The 27,022-nt window shown below is 45.1% G+C and overlaps 1 protein-coding gene across 7 annotated transcripts in view; it reads right to left on the reverse strand.

Moving 5' to 3' along the window:
- Positions 1-27,022, reverse strand: part of MEF2D (myocyte enhancer factor 2D) — a 145,202-nt gene that overhangs the window by 50,418 nt on the left and 67,762 nt on the right. For all 7 annotated transcript variants that reach the window (XM_075607697.1, XM_075607694.1, XM_075607699.1 and 4 more), the window contains one exon: positions 4,165-4,389. In XM_075607697.1, the coding sequence (XP_075463812.1) occupies positions 4,165-4,218 (54 nt within the window). In that variant the 5' untranslated portion in view covers positions 4,219-4,389. The remainder of the gene's footprint in view (positions 1-4,164; positions 4,390-27,022) is intronic.

Genomic DNA, 27,022 nt, shown 5'->3' on the forward strand with positions numbered 1-27,022 from the left:
CCCAGAAAGGTTTTACTTTTGCACAAACTGCATTTATTTTTCAATTTTTACCTCTTGATTGACCCCCTGGTTGTGGAATCCTCCGTTTGTTTTCCGTTTTAAAGGAATTTTGATATATATTTTTTTTGTAGGCCCTCTTAAAAACAGCAGCTTTATGACCCCAAAGATACTGATGTAAACACAACAAAAAAAATGCTACAGAAGGAGTTGCAGGGCTGAGGGCTTCCATGTTATTGTAATTCATTTAGGTTGTTACATGGGGCTACATTTTGAATGCTGCAGGTGAGTGAAATTACTGTCCAATGAGTGCAACTTAGTATGTTAACTTGCAGCAAGATTCAGCACAGGGTTGTAACTGACACATAGGTGAGTTTTTCAGACCACAAAGATTATTTCATGTGATCAAAACAAACCTCATGCACAACACAAAGATAATGATATGTCGATCCATAAGGCACCCTAAAACCCTAGTACAAATATGGATACTAAACCTTTACACTACATAATAGAGTACCCATACTGTATATAACGATATTAACATGGATTCTAATTGGGTTACATTGTGACACTCATTGGATTCATTGTATCCTCTGCTGGTTAAGTTATAGTTCAAATCAGTTTATCTAAAGAAGAACTCTCTTCTGTCTTAACTCCTTAGTTGCCTGCTGCAGTGATCAGGGTTAAGTTATACAGCAGCTTTTATAGAATCACAATTAAAAAGGGACTCTCAGTTTTTACATTAAATGTCAAAAACACAAAATTGCATTAGGTTTTCCCGAAGAAATTTGTGATCAAACAGAAACAGGTCAAAGAACAGGTCGTTTCTACAAAAGAAAATAGTCAACCATCTAAGAGGTGCTGAAATCGCACCCTCAACGACATGGATATTTCTATGTTAGTGTAATAAAAGGTGGGTTTAAAACGGCAAGGGGGACACTTCAAAGCCTACTGAATAGGGACCCTCGGGGGTTCTTCAATAAAATGTGAGTGCCAATCGGGGTCAATGGGAGTTTATCTGGGTTTAATCCAGTGGTTTCCAACCTTTTTTTGGTTAAAGAACCCTATGTGAAATTCTGGGGAACCCCAACCCTCTCTCACAGTGTGTCTGAGATCAGATGCATTGTAAGGAACCCCAACTCTCTCTAATAGCGCGTCTGAGATCAGATAGCATTATAAATTCTTCTGTATTTGGTACAATTTTCAAATGACCTGAAAATTGCAGGGAAACCATTAGGGAGGCCCGCGGAACCCAAGGGTTCCTAGGAACCCTGGTTGAAAAACGCTGGTTTAATCAATAACCCCTGCATTGTGTCTGTGTTCGCATTGAGATTAAGGGCTGCCCATTTTAAGGAGGAGCTGCATCAACCATTCGGAGCCATGAGACTTCTCAGCCTGCATGGAGCTGCTACAGTGGACAGCATCACATCCTTCAGCCCGGGCAAGCAGAGCATGACATCAGCTCCTGTGGGATAATAGCTAAGCAAAAATGACAAAGGACAATGAGCCTTTATCTCTCCAAAGGAATCCTGTACATCGAAGGCCAAGCAAGTGGCTGTATTATAACAGGGATCCACTTTTGCTAAATCCGTGGTACTGCCTTATTAAGGAAAATGGAAGAGCGGGGTGCACTGGAGAAGCAAGATAACAACACAGTGCTCTCACCTAACATTCGGGCCCGGCGTTGGCTGATCTGTTATCCCTGTTCACTAATAATACTTTCATGTCAAGGGTGCTCCTCTTCTTTGTTTTTGTTGACATTTCTCCTTCCATCCATTTTCCTTGCACATCGCTTCCTGTAAGGCCGTAATGTGTGTGGCTACACAGGAAGTGATCGGAAGGTCAGAGGACGGCTGGCAAGGAAAAGACTGGGGCTATTTCAAAGGTGCGGTGACACATCGGACCAAGGCAACTTAGTGGCAGATGTACGTTTAAAGGACAGTCCTGAATAGGACTCACGTGAATTCAGGACATTGGCATGTTTCCTAAATTAAATGTCAGCAATATTCTCAATTGTTTTTATTTTATAAATACTTAGGGCCATATTTACTAAGAAGCGCTACTCCATAAGACCCCATATGACCCATTTACGCCTGTAAGGCTGTGCTGAAAGGTGTCTTGTGAAGGAACACCACATATAGATGGCTCTAAATGTTTTCATTGAAACCAAAAATTGTGAGTTATTTATTTTTCATTTAAATTTTTTTTTTTTTTTACAATTTTTACCAAGATCAAACTGACCGTGGAACCTACTATCTGTGTGAGACATTCTCAGCCTCCTCTTCACCTAATGTCGTTATCCCTTATCAATTTAAAGCATAAACATGTCAAATGTAAATATAGGTAAACTATTAATAGAGTATATATGCACACAAAGGTTACCATGCACTTGTATAAAATACATATCTTCTACCTATTTTGTATCAATTCATGTTATGTATTATTTAGACGTATACTTGAAGATCAGATAATGAGGCAGGTTTGGCGTCAGGGGACTCATGGTGCTTCAAAGTATTATTTTCTTCACTTAGGGGTTTTATCTAGAAATGGGGGGGCTCAACTCCAGGCCCCCCCCCCCAACAGGTCAGGTGGCTCAATCAGTCCCTGCTTCAGCACAGGTGGCTCAATCAAAGGCTCAGTCAAAGACTGAAGCCTCTGATTAAGCAACCTGTGCTGAAGCTGGGATAACCTGAAAACCTGACCTGTTAGGGGGGCGGGGCTTAAGGACCGGAGTTGAGCACCCGATCTATAAAGTATAGAATATATACATATATACACACGCACACACACCGCCTGAGTTCTATTTTCTCTTAAGTAGCTGAAAGATATTACATTAGTAAACGGCACTGCATACCTGAAAATCAGCCTATGTATTTGGAACATCAAACGGGAAGCTGTTACAACACATATGGGCAACATAAATAGTGGGCGGTAAACAGAATTTGGACGCATATGAATTCTGAACAGAGTAATGAACGACATCTTGAACCTATTGGAAGTTCTACATAACATCTTTATTTCGTTTGTTTGCCTTTTTGACCCCATTTTGCCAAGAGCCAGCCTGTGGCACATTACAGGCTGATGAGTTACAGGCTCCGTTAACTCTTTGCAGCCAGAGGGGCCATCAATGCATTGCTGCGCTGCGGGCCTCTCTGCCTGCAAAGGGGGGCGAAGATCAAAGGCGCTGTGATTTACCCCCTTGTAGGGTGGCCCATTATAAAAGAATTCGTTAAAATGACTTCTTAAAATCAGCGATCAAAGTGTGATTGAAGAAGCAGTGGAATGGTGCTGAAAAGCGCAGAATAAATCAAGATGCCCTGGTAATGTTGCGGCTTTCTACCGGCCTGCAGCACGGAGACTAACCCGGCGGCCATTTTTATTTCCCGAACGGAAACCGGGAAAAAACAATGGCGCGTATGTTTTTCGTGCAACCGGGGAAGGTGGGGAACGGTGCTTCTCAGCTCCAGAGGAGGCTGCCCTTCTCCGATTATGCTCTAACCCCCTTTGTGGGGCTTCCCACACATTGCTCTACGTATGAAGTACCAAAAGATGACATTTAACATAAAGCATGCTTTATTTTGCAACAATGTATCAAGCTGGTTTGAATTAAGCCCGCCAGTGCTGGCATGATCTGCATCCGCAAGCGAGTACTTACACAGAGCAACAGAAGGAAACTGTTGATGCCCCTATGCTAATGGTATGTATCAATGCTTGCCTCTTATTTTAGTGAAGGAGACAGGCAACTACAGGGAGTTAAAGCAGGAGTTCCACCTGGATGTTTTTCTTTTACAGGATGGGGGTGGGAGGGAAGCCCTCCTGTGCTGATATTAATCTCCGGGGACCCCCTTTATCTCATGATTTTTATTGGTGTACTTAGTGGTGGTCTTTTTCCCTACAGGGAAATAAAAATGGCTGCCAAATCTCACGGGTCCTGTGAGCCAATAGGAAGCCGCAACCTCATCCATTGCAGCTCCATACTGGACAGCCATTTAAATCCCCCAGCAAGAACAGCGGTAGCAAGATTCTTGAAGCCGGGAGGTGCCCATGCATAATACAGTCCGGCTCTGCAAGTACCCGCCAGCTAAATTCCGGTGGGACGCTGCTTCAACAGCGTGCTTCACACATAACACAGGTCCACGCCGTGGATGAAATCAATGTACGACTGACCTGTCGGTTCCGTTCATCTGTGATCCTCTGGATTTGGATCTTTTTCCTCCCCATGGTTTCTGGATATCCTCAGCGACCAGTGAAGACCTTGGTGGAGAATGGGTTCCCGTTTTTTCCTCCTCACAATGTGTTCATGAAATAATTGAAACCAAGCGCTGTCCCCTCAGTTCATGGTATTCTCTTGCTGGTGCCAGATGTTCTGAAAGCTTTCGTCCGGCTTCAGTACTGAGAGAAAGAGAGAGGGGGGGAGAAAAAATCGGAGAGAGAATGAGCATGTGAAAAACATGTTTCCCATCAGAGAGTTCAACGTTGTTAAATTGTATCCCCCTGTGGATAATAACCTCAAATCCATGCATATTGTTTCACTGTAGCAACTATGTCCCTAAAGCTTTTCAACAGTTTCAATTCATTCATCTATTATCTGGCTGATTATCTCACACATACATTTTGCTGATGTTGAAAGGAATCACAAACAGTGTTTTTTCCCTTCTTCTTTGCAACATATTATTTATTTATTTATAAAATATTTTACCAGGAGGTAATACTTTGAGAGTTACCTCTCGTTTCCAAGTATGTCCTGGGCACAGAGTTAAGACAAATAATACATGTTTACAAATACAGTTACATAATGAGCAGGGTATACATTATATACAAGACATTGCATGCACAGTTAGAGATAATATATATTATGGGCGTATGAAACAGTTACAGACCAGATTAAAATGGGAGACAGCCTTAGATTTGAAAGAACTTAGACTGGTGGTGGATGTGAGAGTCTCCGGTAGGTTGTTCCAGTTTTGGGGTGTACGGTAAGATAAGGAGGAGTGGCCGGATACTTTGTTGAGCCTTGGGACCATGAACAGCCTTTTGGAGTCTGATCTCAGGTGATAGGTGCTGCATGTGGTAGGGGTGAGGAGCTTGTTCAGGTAGCTGGTTAAGGTATACTTGTATATTACATTTTAATTTCTCTTTTGGAGTATACAGAGATGTATACGCAAGCATACATGTAAATAGTACAACCTTGTTCAGTGGAGTCACGGTAATAGGACAACATTGACAGTCCCAGTAACCGTCCATAGGGTTACCTCGATCTATGCCAGGGTTTTTCAACCAGGGTTCGTAGGAGCCCTTGGGTTCCCCGGGCATCTTTATGGGTTCCCTGCAATTTTCTGGTCATTTGAAAATTGTACCAAATACAGAAGAATTTACAATGTATCTGATCTCAGACGCGCTATTAGAGGGGGTTGGGGTTCCTTACAATGCATCTGATCTCAGACGCGCTATTAGAGAGGGTTGGGGTTCCTTACAATGCATCTGATCTCAGACGCTCTATTAGAGAGGGTTGGGGTTCCTTACAATGCATCTGATCTCAGACGCGCTATTAGAGAGGGTTGGAGTTCCGCAGAATTTCACTTGGGGTTCCTCAACGAAAAAAAGGTTGGAAACCACTGGTCTATGCTAAATCATTGACACAATATACATAGAAATCTTTAAAAAAAACGAGTTTGAATAAAATTAAAATCTTGAAAAGGACGATAAAATGAACGCATATGACGGGAGAAGTTGCTAGAAATACGGACATACTCTACCACCACATTATACAGGGTTCTTATATAATATATATTTAACAGTAAATTAGAATGTTATGCATTGCACAGCTTCATATAGAACGAATGAAAGTGACAGGAACACTGTGACTGAAATATTTGTAAATCATTTTTGAAAGGTCATCCTAGAAATGTCTGTGAATAGTGTAACCCAGTGGTTCTCAACTCCAGTCCTCAAGACCCCACAACAGGTCAGTTTTTTTTTTTAGGATATCACTGCTTCAGCACAGGTGGCTCAATCAGTGGCTCAGTCGAAGGCTGAGCCACCTGTGCTGAAGCAGGGATAGCCTTAAAATCTGACCTTTTGGGGGAGGGGGTCTTGAGGTCTGGTGTTGAGAAACCCTGCTGTAAGCTGAGGTTGTGGGTAGGTTTTACTGCATTATCGTGGTGTTATCCTGTGCCTTCACCCCAAGTGGGGCTCACTGCAAATACATTTTAGGTTCAAGCGGACAACACTGACAATCACTCGCCCCATTCAGAGAGCCGATTAAGTTTAAAACAAAATAACTTTTTCAGAACACCAAAAAATGATGGGGGGAAAAAACCCTGTCCCGATTCACTGTGATCAGCTATAAGTTTTCACTTTGAATCAGATCACGGTTCTTCGTTCAAATTGGCACTGCGGCTTTAAGTTGCTAAAATAAACTTCCTGACGTTTAAGTCTACAAATCAAACTTTATTTAGGGGGCTTGGAATCAAAAGCAGGATGTTTGTCTTTGTTGTCCTGAGTGCAATGAAGGAGTCCCTGCTCCATCGTGACACTGTGTGCGTCCGAGTGTGTGCGCAGTGAGGGGACAGCCTAGGAACGCCAGGGCCCCCGCCGTCTCCATGAATTGTTCTCCGCTTCGCGACCCATTGTTTCGAAAGAAGGCATTTGACACTTGCCGGCCCAAAAATAGAGGAGGCTGGGTTATAAATAGCGTTCCCAATGTAGTTTCACAGGCCAGGAAAAGAGAGAGGGAAAAAAAATTGGAACATGTCAGATTCCAGAAATACGTTTTGGAAAAGGCAGCTGAGCTGAATTTCTGAGCATGAAGATAAACTCGGCAAGCAGTGTGACACGGGGAAAACAGCCACTCCCACGTGGCCATGAGCACGGTGCATTGCAGGAGCAGCTGGCGTCAATGGTCTCTCAATGGCAGTGTTTGTGCACCAACACTGCCGCGGTATTCCACAGAAACTCTGTAATACTCTGTGTTATAACGGGATGTGTTCTAGGTCAGGAGCGGCCACCTCTAGTCCTCAAGGGCCACCAACAGGTCTGGTTTTCAGGATATATCTGCTTCTGCACAGGTGGCTCAATCAGTGGCTCAGTCAAAGACTGTCAAAAAGCAAACGTCAAAGAGCCAACTGTGCTGAAGCCGGGACTGACAGCTATAGTACCTGTGCTGAAGCAGAGATATCGTGAAAACCTGAAGTGTTGGTGGCCCTTGAGGACTGGAGTTGGCCACCCACTGTTTTATGCCGACTGCATCAATATATAATGTGGACATGCCAACCGACATCTAGCATCGGTCATCTCATCGACGTCAATGGAGTCTCACCAAGAAACATCTTTTTGTTGGTTCAAAACCTTGCGGATTTTGCTTCCTGGCAGACGACATCTTCCCCGTGCCTGCGAGGAGTCATATAATGATATAAAGCAATGCCTTGCTGGCCCGTCTAGCAGACAATGGGTTAAGTTTCTTGAACAAAGCAAAACAAAATAATGAAAAAGAAAAATGATTGTAGGAAAGGAAGAGGAAATGGTTAGGGTCAAAGGTGACAAAAGCCTCCTGGTAAAAAAGGACAATGGGTTATAAAGGCAATACCAATGGATATATATATAGCTAATAATGGCTTTATAATTATTTCTTAGGTTGTGTCCATGGTATGGCAGACCGCACGCTGAGCGATCAAACTGCCTAAAGGCAGTGCTCGCGTCTATGCGGCGTGTGGGTGCGGAAGCGGGAGGGGGCGCACATTGCGCAAGAGATAAGTTGAAATTGATTTCTTGGCGCAACAGGCCGGTCATGTGAGCGGTTCGCCAAATGAGACACGCCCACGGACGGCGCGTACCATGGCCAGGGAAAGCAACCGCTTTCCCTCAGCCTCCGCGTGCCTCCGCACGGTTGAAATTACCATGGACGCAGCCTTACGAAGATAAAAAGGGAATAACTAGGGATGACACTTTTGTGGCTGAGAAAGTTCCACAAACTTTAGCTTGAAAATGATTACAAGTTAATAAAAAAAAAAAAAAAATCACCCAAAGAAAACAGTTTAAAAAAATACTTTACAACTAGAATGTATCATGCAAAGCTGAGACAATGACCTACTGTAGGGAGGTATTATATCTCAGTGGGTTATCATGCAAGGTGCAAACTACAGGAAATCTATATTTACCCTATACTAGAAACAGCTAGAGTACATGACCCAAATGGGAAAATCAAGGAATTTAAAAAGAAAAATGTTTACCTTTGGGTAAATTGAATTGAGCCTTTAAACATCTTTGCTCCTCTTTCCTGTCTCTAATCCCAGGCTGTTATACCCTCGGGACTTAAATCAGGGGGCCGGATCTTTAATATGCCTGATCTCTTGACAATATATGAGTGTACCTAGTGTGTTAGCGCGTGCTCTGTGTGCGACTGTTGGAATTCACAAGAACACCCATTCTCGGTTACAGCGTATGTCTAATTATGTCTGCATCCCTCCATCTGCTAATTAAACATCCACAGTTCTATCTTTAGCCGAAAAACACTACCTGGGAGAGGAAGGAGAAAGAGAGGGGGAGAGAAAGAGAGGGGGAGAGAAAGAGAGGGAGAGAGAGAAAGAGAGGGAGAGAGACAAAGAGAAAGAGAGGGAGAGAGGGAGAGAGAGAGAGAGAGAGAGAGAGAGAGAGAGAGAGAGAGAGAGAGAGAGAGAGAGAGAGAGAGAGAGAGAGAGAGAGAAGAAAGAGGGGGAGAGAAAGAGGGGGAGAGAAAGAGGGGGAGAGAAAGAAAGAGGGGGGGAGAGAGAGAGTGAAAGGGGGGAGAGAGAGGGAGAGAGAGAGGAAGGAGAGGGAGAAAGAGAGAGGGAGAGAAAGAGAGGGGGAGAGAGAGATGGGGAGAGAGAGCACTTAATATGTGTACAATCCTTGATTCGCAGAACAGCCTTAAAAGATATGTAGTAGGTTATTGTAGAAAATATGTATTTCTGTTAACGCTTTCACTGCCAGAGAAATCTGCAATGTCTTGCTAGTAGTGGAATTCATCCAGGGACCACAATGAACCAGGGGTACCAAGTACCACAGCTTTTTTTTATTTACAAAAGGGGTTAAACCAAGGGTGGGCAACTCCAGTCCTTAAGGGCTACCAACAGGTCAGGATTTCAGGATATCCCTGCTTCAGCACAGGTGGCTCAGTCGAAGACTGCACCACTTGTGCTGAAGCAGGGACTGATTGCGCCACCTGTGCTGAAGCAGGGATATCCTGAAATCTTGACCTGTTGGTGGCCCTTGAAGACTGGAGTTGCCCACCTCTGGGTTAAAAGCTAATGAATGTTGATTCATGTAAAAAGAGATTCGATTTGTATTTTTTTCATAACATCAAATCCCAGTCTTTCGAATGATGTTTCTTTTTATTTATTATCTTCTCTTCCTGAGATACAGAGCTCTAAAGCATTGGGTTCCCGGGAAAGATTAAAATGGCAGCTAGGCATCACCAAATATCCACCAGAAGAAAAAAATATCAATAAGTCCTTGATCTTCAGAAAATGTTTAAAGGGCGTTTGCTTGGTGATCAAGGCAGACTCCCACACTGCACTCCGCAGCCAATGCATTCTGCAGGGCCCAGAAGCACTGTCCCTTCCCCAACGTTTTATTAGGGCTATGAAACCAATGTTTATTTTCCCAAATAGCAATACTGTCACAGGGGAGCAAAGGGAAGTTTGTAGCCGCACAGTTTGACTGTGGGACCTTTACTGCCTCCAGCAGCCAACAAGGGAAAATAGGTTTGCCTTCGTGGACAAACTGGCGCTATTTACTGTCTTCATAAAGCTAGCCTAGGTCTCCTGGAACCTCCGCAGAACTGGAGACCACAGGTCCCTAACCCATAAAAATAACAAGCAGCCCTTTCACCTTCCACACCCAAGTCGTGAATGTTATGTGAGGGACTTTGTTTAAGGGACTACACAATTCCTTTTGAGCTAACGAACACTAGGTTGTCTATATCATTATATATATTTTTTCAAAAAAAGGATTTTTTTTTTTTAGGGTCTTGTTTTCTGGCTAATTTTGCCAGGGGCAAAAACAAGAAGGATGGGAGTAAGGGGGGTGAGAGATCCTCTGTAACAAGCCCTGGGCTACTAAGAAGAGGGGAATACAATGACTGTTGTGTCCACTCTAAGTAGAGGCTAGAAGTTCTCAAGATGTTCCACCTCTCATCATATGGCCCCCGTAAATGAGATTTCTTTGGTGACCCTGGGAATTTTTTTACCATGGAGACAATGCACACATCCCATGCATTAGTGGGATTTTCAATTATATGCATATATGGGTGTTTGTACCCTTTAAATAAGCAGTCATAGTTCTTACTAGAAGTATCCCCTCCCTTCATAGACTGTCTTCCTATGTATTGTAGCCGTATATGTTAACATTGTAATATTGCTGCATGTTACATTGCTATTGTCTCTCTCATCTCTTTTTCTGCGCTTGTGCCTTTTACATCATTTATAAAAAAATATAGGAGCGGACTGTGAATTATAAGAGCCCGATGCCAGACAGTGTCAGTTCCTTCTGGTCTTTGTAGTTATTCACTTTTATACAGTGATGACACAGTGCAATGTGCACTGTATACTTAACAAACACAATGTATCTCTGCTCCCAAGAGCTTACAATCTAATTTGAAGGTGAATACGACACACGGGAATACAGAAACTTAACCAAGGAGGAGCTGGCACGGGGCCACACCACTTCAAAGACAAGCACCTCCGCCACCAGGCTGCTCCTATAAATAACATTTCTTGGCTGCAGTAACATTCTGATTGTTTTTAGTTTCACTGGGATTATAACACTGTTTTTCTTTTGGGTTGTTACTCTGGTTTGGAAAATTCCTCTCTCCAGTCTTGGCCAAGGGAAGTCATGGGACACCAGTTACCATTCAATTAACAGGCAACCAGGACCTCGGAGCCGGACAGCCCTGCCCCGCTTAATCCCCTCCTTAACCCCCTCCATGCCAGAGGGGACGGCAACACATTGCAGCGACAACCACACTGGCGAATAAGAGGCAGATTTAAAGACACAATTAATCCGTAGGAAACGGGGCTTCTTGACATCAACAAACCAGTATCAATCAAAGTCCTGCTGAGGCTCCTCTTTACTCTGCCGATTCCTGTACCTCACTTAAAAGGATCTTGTCTTTCAAATGAGACCAATTACACGGTCGGTTGTATGTCAATTGGCATTGTTCAGTTTTACATGTGCACATCATACTGATGGCCCGTCCCTGTGCGCACGCGTGTAACGCATATCACAGTCATGATAAGACAGCAAACACATCGGGGCCTGTTTACGGACATCATTTTTTAAATTTGTGTTGCGTCTATTAACACTATTAAAGTCTTTTTAGGGTTTACGACAGATTGAACTTGGCGGACGATTGAGACACACTTTTTCCTTTTTTTGGCACACAGAAATATTATTTTTAGTACATACCATTTACATCTGTATGCCAAAAGCCGCCCACTTCTGTGCGTCAAAACAAATGAAAGAAATAATATATTGCCAGCTGGTGCAATACTATACAAGTACTAATATATATATATATATATATAACACTTTCTTTACCCGACACACAAGTATATATTTTTTACGTGTACGTACACACACACACACACACAATCCCTTGCTGCAGTGGAAGCATTATGGGGTGATAATGGTGAAAGGCAGGGTTGCAGACCATGAGCACACAGTAATATTTCCATTTGCTATATGCTTTACGGGGGAGGGTTTCATGTCACTTTTTTTACCCACCATAACTTAACTAATGTGTGGTGGATATCTATCCAAGCTTTAAATTACAAAGCCAGTATAACCAGCCTCAGAGACCCAAAAGGTCGAAACAGCTGTCTGTGGGTAGGTTTAGCGGCTTTGCATCTTAACCCAGGCTATGCTGAAAAGCTGTGCAATGCAGCAAGCATAAGCTTATAGGGGCCCATGTCAAAATGGATTTGAAGCAAAAGGTGGCACTGTGTGCTCGTTTGAATGTCATTTCCCAGAATCCCTTGCTGCAGTGGAAGCACTGTATGCTGGGTGATAATGGTGAAAGGCGGGGTTGCAGAGCTGTCTTAGACATGCAAATGAGCATACAGTAATATTTCCATTTGAGTATATATATAAAACATACATGCACACATATATGCATGGAATAGGCACACCTCATTCAAGTACTGGCATAATATCAGCAGGTGCATGTCTCATAAATAATAATTAAGATTAATACATTACCCAGACCAAAATGTACAGAGAAAATAAGATACAGCACAGCCATGTAAGTATCATCAAATTCTGTATTAAAATATACAAATGACCGACGTTTTGGTCCTCAGTCTAAGGCAGCTTCATCAGGGCTGTATACTAAAGGACGTTTTGGTCCTCAGTCTAAGGCAGCTTCATCAGGGCTGTATACTAAAGGACGTTTTGGTCCTCAGTCTAAGGCAGCTTCATCAGGGCTGTATACTAAAGGACATATTGGTCCTCAGTCTAAGGCAGCTTCATCAGGGCTAAAGGACCCTGAGCGGACTGGAACATTGGTCACCTGTATCTTTTAAAGCTGCAGTTGAGTCTTTTTTTATTTTTATTTATTTTTTTACTTCAATAGTTTCATGTGGGCAATCTCTAATTACCTAAAGAACTGTATAGCTGCAGGTCAATTCGTTCTCCATGTATTGATTGGCGAAATTTGGTGACATAATTAGTGAAGGGATCTGTTTATATTCTGCTTCAGTCCATCAGTGGAAGCTCATGAATATTCATGAGCACTCCTGCACTGACATGTGCTAGAGGGAGGGCAGGGCTGACAAAGGGGTGTGCCAGGGCTTGTGACAGGACACGAAGGGGCAGTGCCTTAGCAAATGGCTGTTAAAATAGAATACAAGAAAATTGGTCTTTCAAAGTTGTTTTTTTTAAAACAGAAAATGCTAAAAGTATTTTTTCTTACTACAGAACTGATTTATTAAAAAAAACACACATGCAGGATATTGCCTGAACTGCAGCTTTAATACACAGAATTTGATTAAACTTAAACATAGATACACACACACACACACACACACACACATTTCTAAGGATAAGCAGATACTATGTATCCTGACACACAGCAGTGTGGGGTTTCCTTTGTTCCGAGTGCATTTTGATTCTCCTCGGTGGGGAAAGCTGCGACGGGGTTAATGTTGTACCTCAGATCAGAGAGTGTTGAAAGATATCAAAACAGACAAACTACTTCCTTTTCTGTTCCTCACCTCCCCCTGAACCAGGCTGGGAGCATCTCATTAGCATTCGCTAATCTGCATAAAATGATCCCCAGCCTCCAGGATCCATCCCTGATGCTCAGTATCACTAACACACAGCAGCAGGCAGCAAAGCTCTAACGCACGTCTGTACAGAAATGTCAGGGGACAAGGACCAAAATCAGCGAGGGAAGGGGCAGATTTCTGGGGCCGGAAAACAAAAATATGATAATAGTTCAGACTAATTAGCAAAAGTTTCCCGACTGCAAATTTGGGGCAATAACCGTCACTATGTATAGCAACCGCAGCATTGTGGGGTCATTAACGTATGTCTGTACAGGGTATATAGTTGGCCAACACTATGGGTTATTCATTAAACGGCGATAGTGACTATTTAAGCACACGCATGCAAATTCCCATTGAAGTCAATGAGTGCTTCTGTCTGATAATGCCCCGATCGGCACTATTGCAGTTTAATGAATAACCCCCTCTTTCTGTAAATATCATCCTTACTTTTGCTTGAGGAGAAAAAGAAACTGAAGCAAGATTTCCTGACCCAGTTTTAACATGTGTATCTTCTAGTTAAAGCACAGAAGAAACCCCTTTACTATTCACCAAAAACGTTCCCCTGGACAATGCGCGCTCCTTTTTTGGGAAACAAGTGATGGATGGGTAGGGTTACATGGGCTTGGCACTTGCTAATTTGTCTCACTTTAGACTGAGGATAGGACATTAAGAGCAACATAATCACGCCACCTCCCATCAACTGTGCCGTGTGGGATTTGAAACTCAAATACAGAACTTACAGCCCGCCCGTGTTCTGCACTCAAACACCACACAAAAAAGAAGCGCAGATCTTGATCCAAAATACAGTATCTTCCACAAATTACAAACTGGTACAAGGTCAATAAACAAATCTCCCAAAACACCAACAAGAGGGCTCCTGGGGCACTGTGCGTGTCCCTACACCGAAGCTGCACTGTATCATTGCCTTGTATTTAAGTTGTATGCAAATTGTCTACTTGAAGATGTATATCTCCACTTCAATCACAGCCTGCGGAGATACAAGGCGATGAATAGCTTTTCTCAGAGTGTAAGTAAGTGACCCAACAAACTTGTGTATTCAAACTCCAGAACCACAATGCCACACACCTCCTCCTACAGTTCACACCATAGAAAAATGAACTTATAATAATGACAATAATTAAAGAGCAATTAATTCAGTTACTATACAGTAACTAAATAATAATAATAACTTAAAGAAGGTTATTGTTCTGGTCTTTTCCCAGTCTTTTCCCGGTCCAAAGAGAAGTCTGCTAATTGAATATTAAAAGCTTCATCAGCATTTATGAAAGTGGAATCGTTTTCCTTACCTTCGGTACGGGAAAATATATATATATTTCAGCCAGGAAGGTAAAGTGAAGATTACAACATTAGAGGCCTCAGCATCCCATCGTTACTGTGAGACGCCTGAACGCACGTGAGTCTGGGGTTGGGAGTGCACAGGCTGGGAGGCAGGCTGAGCCAGGAAGCTTTCCTCTCCTGTTAATGACGGAGAGCATGGCTCCCTAAGGCAGGAAGACAGTAAGGCTCCAGGTCCTTGTCAACCCAATCAAGAGCTGGCAGCCTCAGGATACAAGGTTTCCGCTGAATTCTTTTGTTTCTTAGGCTGATGCAGAACTCCACCATGATATCACCCCCCCCCCCCCCCTCTCCTCCCTCCTCCTCTCAAGATAGTCTCTGGAAAACAGTTCTTCATAGATAATAAAGAGTGTATGGGGCTTTCAAAACCTCACATGCCTCTTCTTCATGTCAACATTACACCCTTTAACCCCGTGTTGCAAGCAGCTGAGGGGTTAAAGAAAAAGCCATCACAACCAGGACCGGCAGGGCTATTAAAACTCTAAATTGCACTGTGGAAAATAAAAGTATGCGTCGGAAGAACAGCTCTGTGCAGTTATTTCATGCTGGACTGATCTCCATCGCTAAAAAGCCGCCTCATTCACCACTACACTATCCATTGCAGGCCCCTGGTGTGGTAGGGAACTAATACACGGTGCATTGCAACAATATTCAACTAGCATCCTTTAAAAAGGCCTAGGGCGGAGGTGGCCAACCCCAGTCCTCAAGGGCCACCAACAGGTCAGGTTTTCAGGATATCCCTGCCTCAGCACAGGTGGCTCAGTCAACTGAGCCACCTGTGCTGACGCAGGCATATCCTGAAAACTTGACCTGTTGGTGGGCCTTGGGGACTGGGGTTGGCCAACCCTGGCTTAGGAGAACAGTGTCGCAGAAATAACGCTCAGGGATAAGAGAGGACTAGGTTTGTAGAAGATTTGATTAAAGTGGTTATCTGTCCTGTACAGTTGTTTCTTTTGCTGCTTACACATTTTGATCCTGGGTCACTCCTACTCTGGTGCGTCTTGGTCTCATTCCCCTGCCGGGGTGATAAAATGGCTGTCAGCAACGTCAACGCTGGTGAACCAATCAATCACGGGAATGTCACTGTGATGTCCTTGGTACTGATTGGCTAGGCGCAGTTTAGCCCTTTGTGGTCATGCCAAGTGCTACCGAACAACACAAAAGCCGAACAACGGGGTAAGACAAGGAGACCGTGTACGGAATAAGATCATATTCAATGCGTATTTTTACTTACGAGTCATTGAAACTTTAAAGCAGCAAAACCCCTCTACCCACCACAAAAGAAATATAGATCCTTTTTACTGAGTAGTTAGGACACAAGTCCAAATAGCAGTGCTCAGTCCGGATCAGACACAATGGAAATCCATATATCAAAGTATCAAAGTCCACATATCATGGTGTAAACAGAAGCACATTAGGTTAAAGGGAGTATTGGACCCAGTGTATAAAAAACAGTGACTCTTCAATAACACATAACTGTCCATATGGTGGAGACAATTAAAGGGTTAAATATACCAGTTTCTTGCAGTACTCCACAGAACAGGGGTCTCTCACTGTTACTGGTCGACAACTCCCCATAGATAATAGGGGAGAGACAATACTCACAGAATAGCTGCTTCATGGGGTGCGTGTATCACGCCAATGTTGTCTTTGTAGAGAAGAATCCTAGGATTGGAGCGGAGCACAGCAAGAGGAGAAGGGACCAGCAAGGTGTGGGTTAAAAATATTATTTATTAAAGAGCATGGTATCGGGAACAAACATTCTGACGCGTTTCGGGCAAAAAGTGAAACCTTTTTGCTGCTGTATTCAGCAGCGCCACTGTTTCTTTCATTCTGTAGATGTATTTTGGATACATTATTTGCTGGAAATTTGCCTTGCAGGGAAATTAAAATGGCCACGATCATGCACACACATTCAAACAGCAGAGGCTGCCATGGTACCCGCTGATGTCACTAAAATACGAATCTGGTGAAAACTCAGCAAAAACTAAAGTTTTACAAAAAAATGAAAAAACAGAATCGGATCAGCACAATATATACAATTATATTATGTTATTATTTCATGTTTGTTTTATGGGGGGGGGGAGTACCAATCACAATATGGTTTTATTGTCACTGCGCAAATCCTGCTATTTTCACTTAAAAGACCTACTACACAGTACAGTTACCGCCCTATGATAAAGTGTGCATGTGTCTAATTGGGGTATAATCGTTTCTTATGGTGCCTTCAAACAGTAACTTGTCCCATTATCGTGCAGAGAGCTACGCTAAGCATGTGTGAACTTTATAGACGTATATAGGCATGACACAAAAACAAAAATATACTTAGCAGGATAGAGGTGCGCGCAGAAGGACAGGCAACACCAACCAGTCCAATAGATACACAGCAAAAAAAGGGTCCGCAGCACTCTCAGACAATCGTAGTTTAATGAAACATCAGGCAACCAATATAATCCAGAGCAGGGTACGTTTCGGACCAACAAGGTCCTTTCTCACGCTCTCAGAGCTTTCATTAAACTACCATTGTAATTGAGAGTGCTGCGGACCCTTTTTTTGCTGTGTGTGTGTGTGTGTATATATACACATATATATATACACACACACACACACACACAAAAAATATAATTTATAGGTGTAAATATGTTTAGTAGATATAGGCAATTATATTATATAATTATATATGTGTCTGTGTGTGTATGTATGTATCTATGTCATTCTTATATATATATATATATATATATATGTACAGATGCAGTTATATTCAGTACTACTAGATGATGTAACATCTTCATAGTGCCACCGTTCCCCACCTTATCTTGCTTCACTTCGAGCCAGACACAAAGTGATACAGACGCGCTCATGGATACCCGTGAAGTGGTTTCCATGGAGACTATCGCCACGCAACAGCTCCAAGGTCTTGGCCTCCTTGATGCTTTAGGAGGTTGGAAAGGTACAAACATGGAAGTATGTGCATGCAGCGAGTCTCAGGAGAGCCCACCAGGCGCTGGTGTGTCTCCCACCGACACTCTGCAGGAGCACATAAACACCTCATGCAAGGCACTGCAGTCCCATGCAGGAGGGGCCATAGAGGAACCCAAGGCTTTGTGCCTAACAACCCTTGTAATAAAACCCAACTCTGCTAATTGTGGATTCCTGCGTGATCGCAAAGAAAGGGGGCAGTCCTGCCTGGGTCAAAAGTGATCTGACGAGAGTGGCATGTTTAATAGGTCAAAATGAGATGATTGAGAGCTCTTAGTAGTGAAAGGGTGAAAACAAATCATCAAATCACCAACATTTAACTTATTTTCACTTATATATTTTGATGTACGAGTCCACCCCAACTCAGTAACTCTGGTGAAGAGTTAAGGACACATTCTGCTGGTCAGATGGGATGTCCCCTCTCCTGTTTTCTCTACCCAAACGATCCGCTCGGTGGTGCAACAGTATGAAGGCAGGTGAAATAATTAGACACATTCGAGATTTGTCCTTGGTTGTGAGTTTGGGGAAGGAATGCAGGATCAGTAAGAGAGGCCAAGTGCCAACTGAGGGGATGCAGACCAATGTATCCACTTTCCAATTATAGTATGCCAACTTTTGGCAGAGTCATACTGGGTACGATTACACAGAAGTCAATGAGGGTTTCTGTGTGAAAGTGCCCTGATCGCAGTTTAATAAATAGCGCCCCGATAGAGGCGCCTGCAATCCATTGCAAAGCTCTACTGTTATATTTAGGTAGAAGTCTCTGATAAAAGCATTAGATGTATCTACATACATCATATCGAAGAAAGGACAATTAAAAGAACTACCCTAAACAATCTACCTACAATCTCAGTTCTATGGACCGCCCCAGAACCAGGGGGGCTGTGATTGTCATTTCCTCTCTCCTGCTGTCTCGTCCTCACTGTTCATTGGCTATTCACACCAAGTGAGGGCAGTGACATCATCAGCCTGGAATGAAAGCTTCATCTGATTTAATCTGCCATGCTGTTCTATCCACATGCAGCAGGGTTTCAGGGGGCAAGGGGCTTTCTTCCATTTAGAATGGTGCAAGTTAGAACCTGCAGGAATATCAAGGGGTGCCCATTTTTAGCCAATAAAGACAAGTTTATATCAATAAAGCTGGACTACAGTAAAATACAATTAAAATGCTTTAAACTAGAACTTTAAATGAAATAGAACTTTCTGACCAAGCTAAGTTTTAACCAGTACAGCATATTCAGCCCAGTTTGATGTACCGCTGAAGATAAGAGAACTGTATTGCAACTACCGTTGCAATATCAGCGGCTACGTGAAGCTCCCCAATATGGTCACTGCAGGGACATCTGCAGCTGCTGCCATGGAAACAGATGCAAACACTGTGGTGACAGAGGTCTTCTTCACCTGTTCTCCTTGTCTAGTGAACGAGACCTTTTGCTCGATGAGTAATGGCATGTGGGTGCCAGGAACGCAGCAAGGCGTGGGGCCAAGCGGTTTTTCTCTGCGCTGGAGCTGTACAGCTCCCCCTGCCTCCCCCTCCCCTGTCACTGTCACCTGGTGTAGGCCTCAGTGACGCCTGAAGCCCCCCCCCCCCCCCCCCCCGCCCGCCCTGTTCTTCTGCGCAGCAGTGACAGTGCTGAATCAGGACAGCAAACCACAGTAGAAGGCGCAAAAACACATGTATACCGAAAGGATCAGCAGGCAGGACCAGTCGATCAGCTGTAATGTCGCTGTCTTTTGAGTGGGTCAACCTGGTTCGGATGCCGGTGTCAGCTCCTTGTGGCACGCTACAGAATACTCCCTTTATCTCGGGCAATAAGATTTATGAAAAGCTCAGAAAAATGGTATTGGAAAAAAAAAAAAAAATACAAATGTATACTACAATGCTACATAATATTAAACATATGAGATGCAGAGAAACTGGCCACACCTCCTTTTAACCATAAGATGAGTAATAACAAGGGCCTGGGGGGCAAATCTTCTCACCCCCCAGCCCCCTTTCCTGCTTAGACATTTTCATGCATTTCCTGCATAATGTACATTATAAAACGAACAACTCTTAACTAACGTAACCAGTCCCTTCTGCAGGATCCGGGATCATTGCTACAAACTCAAACACTCCAATCCAAACAGTACGTTTATTATAAACACCTCAACGCTACTATTTAATCTACGCAGAAAGCAGCTAGCGTTTGCACTGCCAATCCGTTCGTTGCTATATAACATACTGTATATGTCACTATACATAACATATTTTAAAATCACTAAGAGTTCTCAGTTTTGAGCGACAGAGATCGAATATGCTTTTGGCTCCAGTTTGCAGCCCAGAACCGCTTAGTGCGAGCAACCCATCACACCAGTAAAAAAAAATAAAGAAAATCGCTGTGCGTTCTTTATAAGAGGTCCTGCTAGTCGTATCCAAGTGTTGTACGCAGCTGCAGGAAATAATGTTGGAAAAATACCTATTTCCCAGGACAGTTTCCATGTTAGGAGCTAAGCCTTGGGCTTGATCATTTCACACTGCCGCTCACAGAATCCTACTGTACATGCTCTTAGAACTGCCAGCTGTACTCTCATGGAAATAAACCAGCCAATTTCAGAGGTCCACGAGCTGGTCCTGCCAATGCATTCAATTGGTGCCGGATTGCTTTACACCGTTCTAGCACTACAATGTATTCAACTCTTGAAAAGGGGCAGCCTCCCTTAGCAAATCTATATTGGAATTGCAATACTGAGAAAGCACTCAGCCACAAAACCACTTCACTGCCCGTTTCGTCATTTATCGACGACCTATTTAATCTCCCCACAAATTCAGGAGGACCGCTCTCCAGAAATCTTAACCGAAAACACGTTCCGCTTTCTTTAGCAGGGAGAGCACTTCTAATGAATAATTAGTTATAAAAGTGAATATATTTCTAACGAATAATTAGTACAGTAGTAACTGTATAAATATACAGGGCTGGGGAAATGCCGTTGTCTGGGACGAATGGAAATTGAGGGCCAGGGCGAAGGAAAGAGGCAGCCACCTTTTCATTGGACCACGTGGTTTAAACAGGCAGTGGGGCCTGTCATTCACCGCCAGATATCCCAAAACTTGTGCCTCACAATACCTCGTCCTTAAAGGAGCCAGACCGCAGCAAGTGTGGCGGCTCCGGCAGGGAGTGACGGGCACAGCCGGGCAGCTCAGCGCCTTTAAGCACAAAGTCCAATGAAAAAGGAGGCTGCCTCTCTCACTTCAGGCTGGCTGATTTTGACCTTTTGCTGCCTCATTGACAGAGGTAAGGTCAAGGGTCTCAATTATTTGGGGATGGAGGAGTCTGTGGATATGATGGGGATGAGGGGTTTCGTGTGGGTATTGGGGAGAGGTCTCTGTGGATATGAGGGTGTTACGTTTGGGTATGAGGGCTCGGGCTGTGTGGGTATAAAGGGTGGGGTGTGGGTATTAGTGGGGGCTTAGGCTGTGGAGGTATACATGGGGGCGGGAGCTGTGTGGTTATGAGAAGGAGGGAGCTGTGTGGTTATGAGAAGGAGGGAGCTGTGTTGGTAGCAGGGGGGAGCGGTATGGGTAGGAGGGGGGCAACTGTGTTTGTATCAGGGGGAACTGTGTGGGTATGAGGGGGGGGAGCTGTGTGGATAGGAGGGGGAGCTGTGTGGCTAGGAGGGGGAGCTGTGAGGATAGGAGGGGGGAGCTGTGTGGATAGGAGGGGGGAGCTGTGTGGATAGGAGGGGGGGCTGTGTGGGTAGGAAGGGGAAGCTGTGTGGGTAGGAGGGGGGAGCTGTGTGGGTAGGAGGGGGGAGCTGTGTGGGTAGGAGGGGGGAGCTGTGTGGGTAGAAGGGGGGGAGCTGTGTGGGTAGGAGGGGGGGCTGTGTGGGTAGGAAGGGGAAGCTGTGTGGGTAGGAGGGGGGAGCTGTGTGGGTAGGAGGGGGGAGCTATGTGGGTAAGAGGGGGGAGCTGTGTGGGTAGGTGGGGGGAAGATGTGTGGGTAGGTGGGGGGGAGCTGTGTGGGTAGGTGGGGGGGAGCTGTGTGGGTAGTTGGAGGGGAGCTGTTTGGGTAGGAGGGGGGCGCTGTGTGGGTAGGAGGGGGGAGCTGTGTGGGTAGGTGGGGGGCAGCTGCGTGGGTAGGTGGGGGGGAGCTGCGTGGGTAGGTGGGGGGGAGCTGTGAGTAGAAGGGAGCTGTGTGGGTAGGAGGGGGGAGTTGGGCTGTGTGGGTAGGAGGGGGAGGGGCTGTGTGGGTAGGAGGGGGAGGGGCTGTGTGGGTAGGAGGGGGAGCTGTGTGGATAGGAGGGGGGGGCTGTGTGGGTAGGAAGGGGAAGCTGTGTGGGTAGGAGGGGGGAGCTGTGTGGGTAGGAGGGGGGGAGCTGTGTGGGTAGGAGGGGGGAGCTGTGTGGGTAGAAGGGGGGGAGCTGTGTGGGTAGGAGGGGGGGCTGTGTGGGTAGGAAGGGGAAGCTGTGTGGGTAGGAGGGGGGAGCTGTGTGGGTAGGAGGGGGGAGCTATGTGGGTAAGAGGGGGGAGCTGTGTGGGTAGGTGGGGGGAAGATGTGTGGGTAGGTGGGGGGGAGCTGTGTGGGTAGGTGGGGGGGAGCTGTGTGGGTAGTTGGAGGGGAGCTGTTTGGGTAGGAGGGGGGCGCTGTGTGGGTAGGAGGGGGGAGCTGTGTGGGTAGGTGGGGGGCAGCTGCGTGGGTAGGTGGGGGGGAGCTGCGTGGGTAGGTGGGGGGGAGCTGTGAGTAGAAGGGAGCTGTGTGGGTAGGAGCGGGGAGATGGGCTGTGTGGGTAGGAGGGGGAGGGGCTGTGTGGGTAGGAGGGGGAGGGGCTGTGTGGGTAGGAGGGGGAGCTGTGTGGATAGGAGGGGGGAGCTGTGTGGGTAGGAGGGGGGGAGCTGTGTGGATAGGAGGGGGGAGCTGTATGGGTAGGAGGGGGAGATGTGTGGATAGGAGGGGGAGCTGTGTGGATAGGAGGGGGAGCTGTGTGGATAGGAGGGGGAGCTGTGTGGATAGGAGGGGGGAGCTGTGTGGGTAGGAGGGGGGAGCTGTGTGGGTAGGAGGGGGGAGCTGTGTGGGTAGGAGGGGGGAGCTGTGTGGATAGGAGGGGGGAGCTGTGTGGGTAGGAGGGGGGAGCTGTGTGGATAGGAGGGGGGAGCTGTGTGGGTAGGAGGGGGGAGATGTGTGTGTAGGAGGGGGGAGCTGTGTGGATAGGAGGTGGGAGCTGTGTGGGTAGGAGGGGGGAGCTGTGTGGGTAGGAGGGGGGAGCTGTGTGGGTAGGAGGGGGGAGCTGTGTGGATAGGAGGAGGGGAGCTGTGTGGGTAGGAGGGGGGGAGCTGTGTGGATAGGAGGGGGGAGCTGTGTGGGTAGGAGGGGGGAGCTGTGTGGGTAGGTGGGGGGGAGCTGTGTGGGTAGGAGGGGGGCGCTGTGTGGATAGGAGGGGGGAGCTGTGTGGGTAGGTGGGGGGGAGCTGTGTGGGAGCTGTGTGAGTAGAAGGGAGGTGCTGTGTGGGTAGGAGGGGGGAGATGTGTGGATAGGAGGGGGGAGATGTGTGGATAGGAGGGGGAGGGGCTGTGTGGGTAGGAGGGGGGGGCTGTGTGGGTATATGGGGTGGGACCTGTGCAGGTATAAAGGGGAGTCTGTTGTTATGTGTGGGGGTCTGTCTGAGTATGTGTGGGGGGATGAGTGGCTATCACTAGGATTGGGGGGGATGAGTGGCTGTCTTGCTAGTGATTTAGTGAGATTTTGCTCAGCCCTGTTAATATATGTATGACTCGTGTGATGTTAAATACGAATGTAAATTATAATAAAACGGTATACTGTACACATAAAAAGGGAACAGACCTATGTGTATTGATAAACACTTAAAAACATGTGAACACGCCATATTTAAAGGGCATTCTCTATATACAGTATGCCATCCCTGTCATCAAACCCAGCAGTAACAAGGACTTCATTAATGGTCTTCACCGAGTGTCTCTTCATTTACCCCCAGAACACTCAAGGAACCGGCACCAGTGAGAAAACAACATACCTTATTGTTATTTACTTGCGAATGGAAGATATGTCCGGCCTAACTTGGTGAAACGAACGTTTCAATTGTATACATGCGGGTCGGAGACTCTGCCATACATCATGTGACCAGGTGTTTAAAACCAGCCCTCATCACTCATCTCAATTAGCTCCTAGGAGGGGACGCACAATCTAGGTACAATCCTAGGGAGACGCGGAAGAAAAATTGAGGTCTGATTTCAGCAGCCCCCGGAGGGGAGGAATGATGTTCCGGAGAATCCTGACCTAGATTTCTGCAGACTGCTGTTACAAACTGGAGCTGAATACATACAGCGGGGCTTTTTAGCAGGGATGCTGCTGACCAGGCTGTGAGATTTGAAGCAAGAATGTATATGGACCAGCAAGGTCAAGCTACAGAGGCTGACAATCAGTGAGATTGGGGCGTTCTGGAGCAAAAAAAAACAAAACCTGATTTATTTGGGGTATTATTATCAGTAAGACTCATTGAAGTGTATGGGACGGTGATGCTGGAAATCAATGAGACAGATTCCAAATCAGTGAGGCTCGCAGATAATCTGTGTCAAGTGACAAATCCCTCTTAACCCTTCTCTGTGCGTAACACATTACAAAACAATAATAAATAAAATAAATGCAGCAGGTGACATGGGGCTCTGGCTCTTTCTCTCTTCTAGGATGTGCCGAGTATTGTGGTATCGGCTAAAAATCCCATTACAAACCCTCCCCTTACAATCATTCTGCATACCTTTCTCTATATAATATGGAAGTAATATAAAAAGCAGATCCCTTCAATCTTTGGTCACCAGATGGGTTTGCAATGCATTGCACACAGCAGGTTGTGTTTACAAGAGGTGGATCACGTGTATATTTAAGGAAAGAAAAAGGGGTTTTGGTAATGTTATGTAAATTATTTGGGGTGACTTTCAGGCTTGATCACAAAGACTAAATGACTTTCAATGAAGACGATTTTTTAAGACGTGTGTCTATGTACTATATGTACTATCTATATACTGTATATATATTAGACACACACACACATTGTGTATATATGCAAATATATATATATATATATATATATATATATATATATATATACACACACACACACACACACACACACACACACTATAGATACATATGCACTTTTTATTATGCTATGTAAATACTGTAGTGTTCTCAGAAGTGGGAGTGGATAAAGGGGGGCCCTGGTACAAGAATATCTTTGGCCCCCGAGGGAGCAGCACTGAGCCTGGAAAATCCGGCTACTTCATCCTTGCCGAGTTCTGGTGCCTTGCACCCGCTGCACCAATTGTAATTCCGCCCCCGAGGGTACTGCAGGGGGTCCTCACTAAGGCACGGGGTATTTCACTGTGCCCGTGCCACTTTTAGTGTGGACGCCCTGTAGAAAATCAAGACACATGTCCGTCCCGTTATAGCTGAACATTCTGTTACTTTGCTGGGAGAATCTGACTTTCCAGCAGAGTGACGGTTTCACGTCCAGTTTCACGTGGAAGTGTTTTATTCTCACAATTACACTCAGGCTTAAGCTGCAAAGTGACACAGGACGCTGAACAGATTTCACTGATGTCCTACTGAGCCAAACACATCAGTCCTGAAACAGGTAGGTATCTGCATATCTGGGTTATAACCAGTGGTCTGTGTGTGGTACGAAGAATCGCAGTGTGCGTCACTAATACTTCTCTATGTACAGATCCAGTATAAAACATTATTTTAGGTACAAACTTCAAGAACAACGGATTTCTCTTTCTGCTTTTCTAACCTAAATATTGTGGGAAACGTCCTAAAACTAATACCCAAAGTGCTTTGATCTTAGTGTTTAATTAGGCACAGTGCTGTTACTCTTCTTAAAACTAATTCGACCATGAAATGCATTGGGGCTTTTATAGGGCGTTTCAGCATATATGTTGTAAAATCAACTATTATAACAAGAACAATCTGCTCTGCTGCATTTAGGCAGAGGACCACTACTGTTATTAAGAGGCACATCCCATTTGAGCAGCACATGAATGTATGAAATCATTAACTCCTGCAACACCTTCAATATGAACGCCAATTCTTACCAATGAAAATACAATCCAGGGTGTTATCTTTTTATTTTTTTATTTTTTGGGAACTCAGACCTATACAGAGAACAAATGCGTCGGTTTCAACGTTCTAGGGATCGATGCAAAATTATAAATCATCCCCATTATTGTGCCCATTTTTAAAAGGCCCTAATTTTTTTTTAATCTATTTTTCATTGAAACTCTAAAAAAAATAGGAAAAAATACATAAATCCCTTTCATTAGGGCAGTAGATGGTTTAACCCCTTCTGTGCCACGCTCCCACTTCAGAGGCTGTTTTTTCTAATGTTACAGGCTCTTGTGTGTTGATTGTGTTCAGTTGAGATAACAGCTGCACAGCAGACAGGAGGTCCTTCTGAATACCTCTGAGCAAAATGACTTCTGCTTTTGTCTGCAAGCGGCACTGCATTTTTCCAGATGACATTGAAAGTAAAGAAGTCCATTTGTTCTGCGCTTGACACGTTACACTTAAGTGACATTAAATGGCGTGTTTTGATTGGCCCCTGCCTGGCACGGACAGCACATGTATAACACAGGCAACATACAGTTGGGTCTTCCGGCCTGGGGCACTCCGACTGTCCAAAAGAGCATGGTGTAACATACAGCGACACAGAGTACCAATACGCGCCTTTATCCTTCTAAAGCATTTTCTACGTCTAGAGAAAGTCTAGAGAAATGAGACCCCAAAACATAATTGGAGCTCCACAGAAGGTCCAGTTGAAAGGACTGGAAGATGCCTTATGGATAAGCGCCATCTTGCACGTCTGGGCCAAAGTCAGGGTTTTACAATGATCTATAAAAGTAGCATCACCGCCTCCGCCTTTAAAGGAGAGCGCCCATGCCACCTGGGAGAGCGTCGCAGGGCATATAGGAGCTGCTGGTAGGACATGTGATGTGTTTTCAAATCGCACAAACAAGGAGAAGCTCTGACCGATTTGCTGCTTCAGCATCTCCTGCTCGATGATCCAGAGGAAAAAAACACTGGCTGTGAAGAAGCAACCTCTTGTCTGCCTTCCAAGCGCCAAGCGGCAGAGACACTGCGTTATATATGCAAGGCCTCCCAACTCCCAGGTACATCTGCAGCCACTGGCTTGTGAGTAACACTTGTTGACCCACCGCTGTGGGTCTATAGCATCGGAATCCGCAGGGCGTGTCCCTGTTAGTTACGCTAAAGATTAACTACAACTAAACCACGCATACAAGTGACATATTCGAGTCAGTGCATCAAACGCCTGGGCATTTTGGTTAAAGATTGATAGTAAAACAGTACTTTCCAATATACATGACCGTATTGAATTCA

The sequence above is a fragment of the Ascaphus truei genome, chromosome 7, assembly GCF_040206685.1.
Source record: "Ascaphus truei isolate aAscTru1 chromosome 7, aAscTru1.hap1, whole genome shotgun sequence".
Classification (NCBI taxonomy): domain Eukaryota; kingdom Metazoa; phylum Chordata; class Amphibia; order Anura; family Ascaphidae; genus Ascaphus; species Ascaphus truei.